At 35.6% G+C, this 15,876-nt stretch overlaps 1 protein-coding gene across 1 annotated transcript in view; it reads right to left on the bottom strand.

Moving 5' to 3' along the window:
• Positions 1-15,876, bottom strand: part of PRRC2C (proline-rich coiled-coil 2C) — a 98,610-nt gene that overhangs the window by 46,835 nt on the left and 35,899 nt on the right. The window contains exons 5-13 of the mRNA XM_012657718.1: positions 14,074-14,340; positions 11,509-11,591; positions 10,501-10,634; positions 10,333-10,420; positions 9,115-9,259; positions 7,602-7,655; positions 4,273-4,891; positions 1,309-1,478; positions 620-869 (exon numbers count right to left, since the gene is read on the bottom strand). Of these exons, the coding sequence (XP_012513172.1) occupies positions 620-869; positions 1,309-1,478; positions 4,273-4,891; positions 7,602-7,655; positions 9,115-9,259; positions 10,333-10,420; positions 10,501-10,634; positions 11,509-11,591; positions 14,074-14,340 (1,810 nt within the window). The remainder of the gene's footprint in view (positions 1-619; positions 870-1,308; positions 1,479-4,272; positions 4,892-7,601; positions 7,656-9,114; positions 9,260-10,332; positions 10,421-10,500; positions 10,635-11,508; positions 11,592-14,073; positions 14,341-15,876) is intronic.

The raw sequence follows: 15,876 nt of genomic DNA, 5'->3' as shown, positions 1-15,876 counted from the left end.
TTTCACCGATCAATATTCTACAAAATGTCACTTAAATTTCACATATCAATATAAATCCTAAATTCAAGAAAGATATGATTCTTGATCAGCTTTTTATCATTCCTAGATTTTGCTCTATACCATTTTGATAATGGATTATTTGCATTTATTCTGATGGATTCCATAAAACATGGCTAATTCATCTGATTTTTTGCTAACCTTTGAAGAAATTCAAGTGTTAGGCTGGTAAATGATGGAGAAAATTGAAAAGCTGGTCTATATAATACACGGACAAAATTCAAATGCTGAAATACTTGAAAGAACAAAAACAATGCAACGAACAGCAGACACTGTTAATAAGACACAAAATAATTTCCACCTCAAAAGGTTTAAGTAACATTCACAAAACAGAAGAGAACTAGTAGATTGGTCTCGTAACACAGGTGGTACAAGTGCCTGATATTTAACTACTCTGTGCAGAAAGTTTTATACTTTTTTGATTAAAACTCTAGGTTTTATTTAAGATCTGACTAGATTACAATTCTCAAAGTAATTAAGACTAAAAATGATCAAAACCAAACAATTTTGATTCTGCAAAACTGTAAGTAAGCCATTAAGACAATGCCAAATTCCAACTTACCAGGATGAATGGGTGGAATATCCATAGCAGGCCTTCCTGACATCATTCGAGGATCCATGTAGGACTGCATCATGAGCCACCTTGGGTCAAAACCCATGGAAGCCAAATGTTGAGGGTGAGGCTGCATGGGCTGGTAAAGAGGTCTGTGTGGAGGTAAAGGGACAGTGCCACTGGACGGTTGTGAAGGAACCGTTTGCGGAAGTACACTTTGCTGTTGCTGCTGCTGCCACTGCTGCTGCTTCATCTGTTCCTGAAAAAGTGAGACCTCACATTTTGAGATTTTAGTTATGCACGATAAATTAATATAATCGATCATATGAGAAAATAATAGCTTGTTTTGAGGGAAGAGTAAGAATTCAAGACACTTAACAGTGAAAAGTTGGCAAGACAAAGGAAAAAAGGATAAGTTACAACATTCTGTCTAATACTCAGGTAAATAATCACTCATTTCATTGTATTGTGCAATCTATTTCCTATAAATGGAAGATGGTGTCTATAAACGAGGCAGAGGATAAAAGGTCAAGGTCAAGGTAAAACCCCCTTCAACAAATTTTTATTAAAAACGAAAAAAGAATTTCAAGGGAAATTTGTATACTTTAGGTATTTCAGGTTTTATGTCAAATTTCTCAGGCTGCTGAACAATAAACCTTTTAAAGCAGACATACATGATAAAATGTTTTTATTGTTACCTGTTGCCGCTGGAATCGTGGTGGTAAAGACTTCTGGAACTGTTTGAAATAACCAGATAATACAGCAGGCCGAGGCTGAGACCCTGATTCTGGTTCCGTTTCATGCGTCACTGGCGTGGGTTCCTTTTCAGTGCGATTGCTGTCCTGTCTAGTGAAAACTGCTTCCTCCTCTGTCAAAAGAAGAAGTGAAAGGCAATGGTATTCACCTACAACATTTATCAAATACATGCTTTCTGTACTGAAATGAAATGATCAGACTGAGGTATACAGAAGTTAATGAAGAAGAAAGCATCCCCAACACTCCAAAACGTTATTTTATCTAATGTTGGCAGTCATCAATGAGGTAACATTATATTATCCAGACTTTAGACTTTCTCAAAGCTGGTTTCTTAAGATGGAGGCAAGTCACAGACCCAAATGCTTTACCATACAAAAATATATATTTGATTTTTAGTGATAAAAAACATTTCAAACCCTATTGTTCATTTATTTCAATCAATTATCAATGCAACTGTCAATATTCATTTGTGATTCATTAGAACCTATGTGAAAACACAAATGGCCTATAAATAGTTAGAAATAGAGCCCATTGGTATATTTGTTTACTTACTTATTGGATCAAGGGACTATTATCTACAAGGAAAACGAATAAGCTTAAGTCTTAAGACAACAGGCTGATCACTAGCTATCTTCAAATATATACGTCATTATGGTATTCCATATACAGGGCGTCACATATGCTACACCAAAAGGAGAACAACAGATATACCAAAAAAAAAAAATTTCCATGTCAAGGAAAACCAATCATATTTATTCTGCAGCATGTCATGTCACAATTACAAAGCCATGCTTGTTACAAATTCTTTTCTCAGTTGACTAGGAAGAATCACAAACCACATTTTTAACTGCTTGCATTACATTCAATGTTAAGAATATTATAAAAGGGAAAATAAAATATTGGTGGGAAAAGAGAGCCATGAACTGAGTTGAAAAATCTATGGGTCTAGTGTTAGAATTGAAAAAAAAGGAAAAGAAAACATGGATACATTTCACTGAAAAATGTAGCTAAAATTAAATCGCCATGAAAATATATAAAATGTGAATGAAAATGAAAGTGCTAGTAAGTAATGATTATTAAAAAGAAAATAATTAATTTACTTATAGTCACCAATGAAAGTTAAATTAACTAATTAGAATCAACACATGTATTCAGTGGCAGCATTAAAGTTAACACATGGGCTGGGCGCAGTGGCTCACACCTGTAATCCTAGCACTCTCAGATGCCAAGGTGGGAGGATTGCTTGAGCTTAGGAGTTTGAGACCAACTTGAGCAAGAATGAGACCCCATCTCTACTAAAAATAGAAAAAAATTAGCTGGGCAACATGGTGCGCACGTGTAGTACCAGCTACTCAGGAGGCCGAGGCAGGAGGATTGCTTGAGCCCAGGAGTTTGAGGTTGCAAAGAGCTTTGATAACACCACTGTACTCCACCCACAGTGACAGAGTGAGACTCTGTCTTAAAAAAATTAAAAAATGTTAAAACATGAATTTCCTTATTTTTTATCTACAGTCCTCTTAGTAACTCGTAGTCAATCAGATTCCCTAAGGTTGACCTCTTTTAACGTTCATCAATATTAAAGTACGACAATGGTTTTCATTTCTTTTGCGAACAATTTTATTTCACTTTTTTTAGTATTATGAGCCATCTTCTTAAGCACTTATATAATAAAAGCCCACTATCAATATCTCTCTAGAGTGATTAGTATGAAGAAAATTTATGAAATCTGATAATCATAACTAAACAAATGATCCAAATGGGCCTTACCTCATTGAAAAAAGACATATTTTTTTTGAGACAGGGTCTCACTCTGTTGCTGGGCTGGAGTGCAGTGGTGTCATCATAGCTTGCTGCAACCTCTAACTCCTGCATTCAAGTGGTCCTCCTGCCTCAGCCTTAAAAGTAGCTGGGACTACAGGGGTGTACCACCATGTACAACTAATATTTCTATTTTTCTGTAGTGACGGGGTCTTACTATGTTGCTTACGTTGCTCTCGAACTTCTGGCCTCAAGCAATCCTGCCTCGTCCTCCCACAGTGTTAGGATTACAGGCTTGAGTCACTGTGCTCAGCCAACATACTCTTTTCATTAAGAGCCAAGTTTGAAGGTTACCTTGAATATAAATTTTATTTTATAACACAAATTTGTATTAAAGTTTCAAGCAGTAAGGTCTTGTAAAAAAAAGAGCGTGAGATGTGAGGTTTAAAAGTTATAGTACTTCTACATCAAAAAACGCAATAAAATAAAATCATATTTCTATTTTAACTCAAGCTGTCCATTAAAACCGAACTTTACTGTAGGTTAGTCAAGGTTTTATACTCTATATGAATGTCATTAATTAGTCTATAAACCAACCTGAAGAAGAATAAAAACGTTCATTAGATCTAGAAAAAGACTTTTTAAAAAAAGTATAATTACTCCAGGAAATTATAGTCTAATAGCACATCAACTATACCATGGAACTCACATGTTTAAACTGTTAAAACAAATCCAAAATTATGAACTGTGTGTAGTCATTTGATTATGACAATCCAACATTCCTATTAAGCTCTAATCCAGTTCAGTTTTAAAGGTATTAATGCATGTGAGCAAATGAGATTTTATTTAGTTAAATGTCTTGGAGTCAGAAAAAAGTAGGGAGAATCAGTATAGGCAACTAGGAGTCAATACAGATTTGCAGACAAAACAGAATTGGAGCTCACCCAATAACTGAGAAAACTTCAGGGATGTCTCTTCATATATAAAATTAGGAAACATGGCTCAAGCCCATTTTTTTTTTAACTGCAAATGCTATCTTAAAATAATCACTTTTATTTTGATCACATATATTAAAATTATACAAGCACCAACACTGTAACTAACCTGAAACCCTTGGTAAAGTTTATATAACAATAAGACTATCCTACCTTTATTACAGTTGGTTTCACTTCCTTGTTTTTCCACCACAGGCTCTAACGCAGGTTCTTTGGGTTCTATTTTTTCCTCTACTTTCTCCCTTTCCTTCTCCAGCTCACATGCCTTTTCTTGTTCTTTTATCTTTTGTAGTTCTTTCTCCTTTTCCCTCTGCCTTTCTAATTCTTTTTCTTTTTCTTGCTTTCTTTCCTTCTCCATTTCTCTTTGTTTTTCCTGCTCCTTCTCCAGCTCTTTCTCCTTTTCCTGCTGCCTCTCCCTTTCTTTTTCTCTCTCCTTCTCTCGCTCCTGTTCCTGTTCTTTTTCAAGTTCTTTCTCACGCTCTCGTTCCTTTTCTCGCTCCCTTTCCCTAATTTCCTCTGGAGATGGTTGTTTTTCCACGATGCCAAGTTTCTCATCCAATCGTTTCAGTTTCTCTGCACATGCTGCCTTCCTTTGTTCCTCCATTCTTCGCTCTTCCTCTTCACGCCGTTTGCGAGCCCGTTCCACTGCTGCAGAAATTTCTGACTGTTGTCTTCGTCTTTGCTTCCATATTTCATCTTCATCAGGTACTTGCTGCTTGGCAGGAAAGGGGCCTGGCCTTCCAGGTATTGCCTGTCGATCTGGAGGTGGATGCTGAAATATTAAGACAAGTTTTCAGAAGAGTATGAGAACTACTTCTGACTGACACCAGGTATCATAGGCATGGAGAAGGAAAATAAGTGCACAAAAATATCAGAATTTTTTCTGATAAACATACACATTACAACCAAAACACATAACATGGAAAGGAAATTTAGATAATTCACCAAACTAAGATCAGAATAATTAACCCAGACACCCAATATTTACAGAGCATGTACCTATCTATATGTTGTGCCAGAGACTGTTGATCGCTCAGTATTTGTTGAATAAAATTAGAAGGACAACACAGAATCTCAAATTTGAAATTTAAAGTATGAATGCTTTAGCAGCAGCTGCCAGAGCTGAAGTGCCTAAGAGGGAGAAATGAAGGCCATAAATATCCAAAATGATGGCACATGGTCCCTGAGAAAATTAAAGTACAGCTACAGGAAAAAAGCAGAGAACCAAAGAAACAAAGTGAAGAAGATGGAGGCAGGGCTGCTAACGACACTCAAAGAAATTCCTACAAATCAGCCTGGGTAGAGAGAGTTCTATCTTTAGGACAAAAGATCCAGAAAAACATCTCTAGAGCCCACAGCGGAGAGTGGGAGGAACACCTGAGCGATCTAAGTTTCGATGACTGAATTTTCATCAATGTGTTAAAAAAAACAACGACTACAAGGTTTAAAATCACTACCAGCAACCATGCAAAACTAAGCAGAATGAAAAAAAGCACATAAAGTGCTGAAATGTAACGGAGGAAAAATAACTTTTTTAAAAAATACTAATCTTAAAAGATACTGGGGTGAAGAAACCTTAAAAGCCACATGTTGCCCAGTCAAAATCCTGACAAAAGCTAAAACAATGGTACAATGAAAACAGCTGACTAAACAGTTTTAATAATGCAGACTATCCTTTACTAAGAGTGTTGTCTTATGCAAACCACTGTATTTCTCTGGTGCTGAATTTCTTCATTTACAACTCAAAGACACGCTGAAAAACCAAAATACATAAAAGTATCTAATTTACACAGTAAACTCAGAGTAATCATTTTTCTAAAGCAGCTTCACTGAAGTATAATTTACATGAAACGTGATACATATATTTCAAGAGTATAGTTTGGACAAATGATACACCTGCGTACCCACTGGTCCAGTTAAGAGAGAGAATCCATGATTGATGTCACTTCAGTCATCATTCCGCTGCCCCCTCCTACCTGTGACCCTAAAGACCCCTAACCCTGAGCTTGAGTAATTGTGCTTGCCCTAAAATTTCATATAAATAGATACATAAAGTCATATTCTCTTTTGTGTTAGGTTCTTCTGCTCAGTGGTTTTGATGTTATTATGTGTATTTGTAGTTTGCTCCATTTTACTGCCAGATGGTATTCTATTATAGGCACATCATTTCACCAATGACGGACATGTGGGTTGTTTCCAGTTTTTTAAACTATAAATATTTATTATCATTCATGCATAAGTCTCTGTGTAAACGTATGTTTTCATTTCTCTCACATAAACAGCTAAGAGTGGAACTCCCAAGTCTTATGGTAAATATATGTTTCATTTATAAGACACTGCCAAACTGTTTTCCAAAGTGGTTATAAGGTTTCACAATGTATAAGGGTGCCAGGTGCTCTACAGCCTTGCAAACACATGGTGTCATCAGTCTTTTTAATTTTGGGTGTGTAGCAAAATCTCAGTGTGGTTTTAACTTGCATTTCCCTAGTGAATAAAGATACTGAACATCTTTCCAAGTGCTTACAGGCCATTTGCATATTTTCTTTTGTGAAGTAAATGCTCAAATTATTTTGTTGGGCTATTTTTCATATTATTGAGTTATAAGGTTTTGAGTTTTTTTGAGATAGCCCAGACGCAAGTCCTTTGTCAGATATATTAGGAATATTTTTTCTGTGACATATCTTTGTTTTTGGGAGGTGTTTTTCAAAGTCTAATTGACCAATTTCTCTTCTTTTTTAAATCATGCCCAATGTGATAGGTAAGAAATCTTTGTCAGTCCCAAGTTCATAAAGACTTATCTTTTGCATTTTCTTCTAGATGTTTTAGTTTTAGCTTCTAAAGACTCTTTTTCAAAAAAAAAAAAAAAAAAAAAAAGGAACCTACTGAAATATAATAGGTGGTAGCAAGTAATCAGTGCATTACTGCTAGGTAATTCAGAGGTATAGCGGGAGATGAAAGCACGTCTAGAGGGTTAATGAGAGAATGAACAGCAAAAGTCAGTAAGTATGAACAGCAAAAGTCAGTAAGTATGAACAGTTCACTAAAAGAAGTTTGCTGTGATGGAGAACAGAGAAATAGGGTAGACACTAAAGGGGGATGGAAGGTGGGGTAGTGTGGTGTTAAGTGAGGGGTTTTTGTGGAGTTTTTCGGTTTGTTTTTCTTAAAAGATGGCAGATAACTCTCTGTTGACTGATAGAGGATGGGATCCAGGGAACAAGTAAAAGTATGGAAGTTCAGAGTATATGGGCACTGAAACGAGGAAAACAGTTATCTCCCAAGTGCTTCTTATTTCCTTAGTGAAATCTGAAGCACACTTATCAGCTGAGAATGAAGATGGAAAAGAAGAGTAAGAAATCCAAGAACCACAAGGTAAAAAGTTGATAATTAGTTCATAGAAATTATAAATACATTTCGCCCCTTTCTATCAAAAAAAAGTCAAATAAAACATATACACCATAAACTGACATTTAGTGAAAATTTACCTGCTGCGCCAACAACTTTGGAGGTGGTGGCAGATGTGAAGATGGTCCACGTTCCTACATAAGGAAGGATTGTTAAAAGATAAAATCAGATCAGAGTAAGATACCTATTGGAAGTATTTCTGAATGTACAGATTTTCTCAGCGAGACTGCAAGAATGCTAAAAGTAAACCATCCTTGTCCGTTTCTCGTAATAAACGCACAGCACTCTGCAAAATTGCTTTCTATAGAATCACTCTGCCATTTTGATAAGGTCGGAATTTGCAATGCACTTTGCAATTGGTAGAATTTTAGCATAGCAATTCTGGAATTCTGACCCAGGAAACCTAGCTGGGGAGAGGTGTACCTCTAATTACTAAATTTTATTTATGTAAGCGAAATTCTTTTCCTGGAATTTTTTCTTAATAGTAAACTAAAAATATGAGATTTATCTTAAAAAAGAAAAAAGAAACATCTAAAACACATTGGAGGCCAACGCAGGGGGATTGCTTGAGGCCAGGAGTTTGAGACCAGCCTGGGCAATGTAGCAAGACCTTTTGTCTTTAAGGAAAAAAAAAAAAATTAGTCGGGTGAGGTGGTGCACATCTGTAGTCCCAGCTGCTCAGGAGGCTGGGGTGGGAGGAACTACTTAGTATTTCTTCGAAGTGCCACCCTTTCTTATGTTTCTATACTCTGTATATGTTCCCACTGCTTGGACTAGCTCTCTTCCTTTTGTTTACTGGCTAATTCCTGCTTCTTTAAGAATTAGCTCAAGTACTAAGTCTCTAAGAACTCACTATGTGTCCTCTCTCACATCACTTAGCACACTGTATTGTAACTGATGCTTACTGGCATTTTTTTTCCTTTCAGAGAGATTGTTACCTACCTCCTTTTAGCTCTCTGAAAGGACAAGTTCTTCCATTTGTTTTGTATGAATTCAACAAACACAAGCTGACTACTCTGATTCCTTAATACAGAGTTAAGTGGACTCTCTTGAAAACAATGGTTTTTTATTCCCAGTTTATAACGCAGCCCTTGCTACTGTTTACCATCTCAGAAGTGGATTAAGTATATTTGTTGCCCACATATTTCGCTGCTTTCACATTGTTCTTCAAAATGATTCAGACTGCTTAGATGTCCCTTCTCACTATGTGTGATTTCTCTACACAGATAGTGTGCCATTTCATGCACAAAGACTGACTAGTATTTGTAAAATACTCAGTTAACCATAAAGTACACACTTCAGCAATGTTCCTTTTACTTTGGAAAAACAAGTTTATTCTTCCACTTTGCTATGACTCAGCTATGTCATAAAGGGAAAAGAAGGTAAAACCTTTTTTCCTGATAGTTTTTTTACTTGATAATTTCAGTGACTATACTGATAAGTCCTATTAATGTACAATCAATATTATGATGTAGATCCAGGGCTATTAAAAAAAATACACAGTTCCCTTTTCTGAGCCCCCTTCTAACTGTAAGATTAACTCATCCATAGTGTGTACCTAAAATGACAAGAATGTCCCTGAGTCCAACAAACCTGATTAAATGAAGGTCCTTTCCCATAGGGAGCTTTTGCTACTGGTGCCTGGGCAGATATTTGAGAAGAAGATTTAGTGTTGCAAACTTCATCTGCTTCTTTTCGGTTTTCAGTGTTTTCAGAGGTTTTGGAAACTTGATCCTCACTGAGGAATCAAAATGCAGAGGAAATAATAAAAGTACAGTGGGCAGACTGTATTATAAGTAAATGCACTATCTCTATATATTTTTTTAAAAAACTTACTCCTGTATGATTTCAGGGGAAAAAATGTATCAGGCAATGAGATGGGTTTGTGACCTAGTATTACTAAATTTGTTCATTCAATAAATATATACTATGTATCTATAATGAATTGGGGACTGGGTTTATCCAGGTTGTCACAAGGCATACAGTGTAATACAGTAGTTCTCAAATCTGGACACTGACATTTGACCCAAAACTTCACAAAGAAATATAACCCTATCATTTTCTATCTCCTCCACCCAAGAAGTCTAATCCAGATTCAACTGAGTAATACTGGAAATATTATTAGCTGCATTCTAATTTATTCTGATATAATAAAAAAGATAAATTAAACTACGGTACGTTTAAAAGTCGCAAAAAATCACAGGTATCTCATGAATGATTGTGAAACTGCAGTGTATTATATCACAATGTAGAGCTGAGAAATTACACCAATATGTGCATAGAAACTTCTGTGTATTTTAAAAGCCCAGCTTTTATGATAATGACCCATATATTCCTGACCGATGCCCTTATATCCCAGAAGAAAGGAAAGAGATAAAAAGCTCCCATTTTCCAAGGCCCTAATGCTGCTTGCTAAATTAAAAAAAAAAAAAAAAAAATCAAAGACTTGAAGCAGCTGTGGTAACCCAAGGAATTATTCTCTAATTTGTAAATATGGATTGGGTCAAGCAAGTAATAGTTTAAAGTGGACTGATACTGATTCTCAAAATATCTTCAATTAGATGCCAAGTATCTCAATATCTTTTTTTTTAAATGTACTTTCTTGAGAAACATCAAATATTAATTCCTTGCTTAGCCGTACTGTATTAATTTGACTCATTAATCATCCTCCTACTCAGTAAAACTTCTTAGACGAGAATAGAAAAATTCCACAAATAAGGAACAAATGTCTATTAATAATTCTCTGCATAAATAATGGTATAATAACAATTTCATACTGCTATTAGTAAAAAAGATATCACAACAACTTACCCGCTATTCTCTTTAGGACTACTGCTTCCTTGCTCATCATCGTCACTGAAATTCAGCTGTTCTGTATAGTCTACTTCCATCTGAGCACCTATTAAATCAAGGAAAATTCAGACTAATTGCTTAAAAGCATCTAATGATTTAAAGTACTTAACTAAATTTGCCTCTTACCTGCCCAACCTTCATCAGCTTCGGCATCCAGGTTATCAAATTTATCAAGCTCCTTCAGTTCCGACGCACTGAGGATGGACGGGCGTTCAGGCTCAGAGGCCCACGAAGGAGGGGGGCCTCTTCCTCGAAGGCCTCTACGGAAGGGGAGGTCATGGTGGGAAAAGACAAAGTTTTAATGATACTAAACTAGGAGAGTATTAAAAGATTGGAATTTAGTTCATTTCAATTCAACATTAGTGATGTGTACGCCAAGATATACAAAATGTTTTGCACTGACTCGTGTATGAAGAAATTAACACTAATACATAATTAAAGGAATATGCACAATATAATTGTTATATATTTAATAGATGACAGGGTTTTTCAAAGAATTCTCAAAGATTTAAAATAAAACATACATATGCTAAAGAACAGAAAATAAGTAATGCAAATATAAATGAATTTTCTCTACATGTACATAAAAATTATTTCTGTGAGGTTTCAGGGAAAAAAGGTACCAATGAATGACATGGGTTTGTGACCTAGTGTTGATACAGCTCTGGATCTATATAATAATTTTTATTGCATATTAACAGAAATTACCAATATAACTAAAATTATCAAGTAAAAACTAATATTTTACCGTTTTTCCCCTTGTGATAAGCCCAGTTTTATGATTAAAACTAATCTCAAAATGTATAATCTTAAGAAAACCACCATTCAAGAGGATGCTCAAGTCTCACGTTGAGTGAGAGAGAGCTCAAGGCATCACTAATATGGAAGGAGGAAGAAACAAACGTCATCAATTTTAGGGCTATGATTTTCAGTTTTTAGAATTTTATGTCAAATCAAATTTTTAAAGGAATAGAGTATTTTTGTTCTGTCTTATAAGAGCCAATTATTTAATGGCAATTGTACTTTGAGGACAGAAAAATGATCAATTTTTCTATCACCACAATCATTCAACCTTCAGAAAATCTTAATGAGCATATATATTCCTTACAGAAATTAATCATTTAGTAGTCTTACTTGTTTGTTTCAGATAAAGAAGGTGGAAATCTCATAGGACCGTGTAGAGGAGGGTATGCCATCCTTGGATACTGCTGAAACATCTGCATGAAGGGAACAAAAAAAATTTCAATAAATTTAGCAACTCAGTTATAAAACAACAACAACAAAAGAATCAATCTGACTAGGCCTAGGTCTGAAATTATAATTTATAGAAAGTATAATTAAAATAGACAGTACCATTAATAATGAATTTTATCTGCTAGCATAGATCATCATTCACCCTCAATAACAAGCCATGTGCAAGACCACTGCCTCCCCCAGGTCTTTACAAATAGAGGTAATAACTAGGGCACATGATATGAAGAACTTCCGTGTCTCATTAATAAAATTACATAAAACTGATTGTGGGTATTGACAACATGCATAAACACATGCACCCCAGAAAACTGCAAAGCCTCAGTCAAGTGGGACACTAGAAAGGCAAAATAATGTGAGCCTTCATCCTAAAGCAGGAGTAGACTAACTGAGGCAGGTTTGTTGATAAAGAGGAACTCAGCTCAGATAAAATTAATGGATAGTCCACAACGCAAGGGAGTAAGCGAGGAGAGCCACTTGGAGATTTTCTATGGATAGGTGGATTCTCAGTCAAGTTACTGAACAGATAATTGTAAACTGAGGCCCAAGCAGGTCAAGATGATGCTCTCTGTGGGAATTTGGCTTTGAGAAGTTACACTCAGGTTAAACTTAGGGGAAGACATCAGACAGATTATGAAGACAAAGAACATCAAGGGATTCATCTTGATTTGGAAGGGAAGAAGTGTCAAAGAGTACTTGGTCATTTATTATTTGCTCATATCCAGGTCAAATTATGTAAATAATATGAAATTGTATTACCTTAAACACATAATTTATATCCTAAAAAACAAGATTAGGTTTTCTAAAAAATAAAGTAACTGTGTCACATGAGAAAATTACCTTATACTTGCAGAAAGGCAATGTCTATATGATTATGCCATCTAAAGAAGAAATTTCTCCTAAATAGGGTTGAAGCAAAGTTAATTAAGTTAAGCAGCAGCCGAAACTCAGCTGGGGAAGCTATTTGTTTGGGGAATACTCTGGAGAATTTCCAGTTGCATCACACTTTCATACTGAAGTTAGTAGATACACTATTGGAGGCAAATTTTCATAGGTAAAGTTGGGTTAGATCCTTTTGATCATTTAGACATAAAGATTAATTTCATGTGATTTTTAATGCTTAAATTTTGGCATTTGCACAAAATTAACTGTAGAAGCAATCTTTAAATTCTCAGTATATAAAGTAGTGGTTTTAAAATGTTTTTGTTAATTAGTGGAACACTTTATTCAAATAAAATCATCAATGAAATTGGGAATGAAGCCTACTAGGTCTTCCTTCTCGGTCCTGCCTTACCCCCAAACTTGGAAGGTCCAGGGTCTTTGCAAGTATAATTTCAAAATTATGAGGAGAAAAGTAATTGGTTATAAATGATTTTTTAAGGCTAGGTCAGTACATAATAGCTTTATTATACACCCAAACTTCTTTTTAGAAAATATTTAACAAGCAGTGGCATTTAATCATTTATTTCCATTACTCTAGAGTCGTTAAAAAAATACAATGAAGGACTAGAAAATGTGATGGATATTTAGAACTCGAGTACTTAGGAGTTAAACCATAAACTAAATAAATATGATCTAGATTTTTCCTATGAGAGTAATGGGTCTTCTGAAAAATGTAAAGTTATTTACCCAGGCACATGTGTGTAACTGCACAGTAGGCTGATAGCAAACAAAAGAATGAGGGCGCCGAATCTCAGTTTATAGAAAACGCAGGGGTTAGAAGTTTATATTAAATGAAACTACAAAGATGGAATCAACAAAATCCAGATTCTGAGAAACCTCACAGGTTAACAAATAAATTGTAACAGATAAACTCCAAAGAAAAGAGATGGAAGTACCTCTAGGTAACAAGATTCTTAGGACAAATCTGAACCAATCTCAAGGCATGGTCATTGCCTGGGTCCTAATTATGAGATACTCAGAGAAACTGAAATACTGACATGACATTTGAGAATATTAGGAAATTAGTTTTCTTTTTAGGTGTGACAATGGCACTATGAAATTTTCCCCCAAGTCTTTCTCTCTTAAAATACAACTTAAAATATTTACAGATGAAATGATGTATCTTAGATTTACTTTAGTAATCCAAAGGGGTGGGGAAAGAGGCAGATTCACTGTACTATATTTTTGTAGATGTTTAAAAGTTTCTATAATAAAAAGTTAAAACAATTAATAACAAGTGGGTCTATCCATAGGTCTAATAATTATTTTCAGGAAATGCTGAATGTAATGTGATAAGAAAACATCTATAATCCTTATTAATGATAAAGACACAAGTACTGCTAATACTCCTCATTTGTTTCCTATAGTCATAATTTAAAAGAACATTAATTTTTTATTTAGATGTTAATGAAAACAAAGAGCTAAACTTTTCCCCATTCTAATTCTCCTTGGACCCCAGATCAAAAACCTCATTATTTGACTGCTTGTTCACTGAGCAATACTCACGTAAGGAGGCATCATAGCTCTATACTGGGAAGCAAGGGCAGTCTGCTGTCCATTCAGTTTAGCCTGTGGAGGACCACAAGCTATCCTCTTTTCCACCACTTTGAGGATATCATTTTGCTCTGATGTTCCGGCTGTGCTTTCTTCCTGGCCAGGGAGCTTTTCATCTTGATCAGATGAAGAAGGTGAGCCAGCAGACTTACCACCATCTCTCCAACAAGCAACATCTGGTACAAAGAAGGAAGGAAGTAAGGAAAAAGAAAAAAAAATCTGAAAAGGGAAACAAGTGAAACCAAACAAGGCACATTTCAAAAAAATATAAGCAAACAAGCACAGTGAAAGAGCAAGGAAAGTCTAATCTAGGCCCTATCAATGTTTTTAAGGTGTTCAGATAGTCTAGAGTAATGGCTTCCAAAGCTGAGAGATGTACTTTAGAGGGTGCCAGTACAAGCAAATACTGGGGTAGGAGGAAAATATTAGAACTCCTCCATGAAACTTCACCAATATTTTATAGAAAGATTAAAATCACTGTTCTTGTGTTCACTTGGGCAGCACATATACTAAAATTGGAACCATACAGAGAAGATTAGCATGGCCCCTGCGCAAGGATGATACAATTTTAAATTAAAAAATAAATAAATAAATAAAATAAAATCACTGTTCTCATGTGATCCATGTCAGATGGTCATGTTTCAGGGTAAGATACACCCGAGGCTTCCTGAGTGAAGGCAAGTCAGAGTTTTACAATCTGGAAGGGTTGACAGTGATGCTCTCATCTGTTTGCTTTCAGCTTATTCTTGCTAATTACATGCACCCAGGTGAGCCAATTTAGTGACATTGTCTGGTTCAACTACACTTAACCAAATGAAACAGCAAAGTGGTTTTGTGAGGAACCTTGTGTAACCAACCAGTCTCCAAGAAGGCCTGAATGGTCTCGACCTCCTGGTATTCACACCCTGTATACTCCCTTCTCAAACAGTGTACCAGGGTTGGTCTGTGAAACCTGTAGAATACAGCGGAAGTACCAGCATGTCCCTTTCGAGATTAGGTTATGAAAGACTGGAGGCTTCTGTCTTGGGTGGGGGATATCTATCTGTCTCTCATCACTTACTCTAGGGAAGCCATGTAATTGGCAGCCCCACTGAGAGGCTAACATACTAAAGAGCACACAGCTACATGAATGAGTTTGGAAGTACAGTCCTAATTAAGTCAGCCTCTGATGGCAGCTTCATTGCAGCCTTGTGAGAAAGTCACTCAGCCAGAACCCCCAGCTAAGCTGATCTTGCAGTCGTGGCCCTCAGATACTGTGGGAGATCATAAGCACCGTCTCAGTTTGTTGTTTTACGTTGTCAAATTTGTTACGCAGCAATAAATAACTGGTGAAAATTCAACTGAAGAAGAAAATAGCACAGCTGACACATCTATTCCTAAAATGAACTCATCAACCACATTAAGATGATTAAAAAATAAAGATGATTTAGATTTGTTCAGATCCGAAAAGAAATGACCGCCCCAAAATGTGAAATGTGTCAGATTATTAGAAATACGAATTTGTAAACAAACATTGTCATAGAAGAATCTCCCCATGTGTATAGGATCCTTTAAGATATTTGGTAATGACAATACGAAACTACAACAATTAATAAGACATCTTAAGATCAACATTTTATGCTATGTTTAGTTTTAGCCTTATAATGTACATAAAGTATCCCTCACTATCCAGAATTATTTGTTTCCTCAGTTTGAGTTCAGAAAGCAAGGAATCACTGAATATTAATATAGTAATTAATAAATGTATATGGTTTA

The sequence above is a fragment of the Propithecus coquereli genome, unplaced genomic scaffold, assembly GCF_000956105.1.
Source record: "Propithecus coquereli isolate 6110/MARCELLA unplaced genomic scaffold, Pcoq_1.0 Scaffold56, whole genome shotgun sequence".
Lineage (NCBI taxonomy): Eukaryota > Metazoa > Chordata > Mammalia > Primates > Indriidae > Propithecus > Propithecus coquereli.
This window is presented reverse-complemented; position numbering and strand designations above follow the sequence as displayed.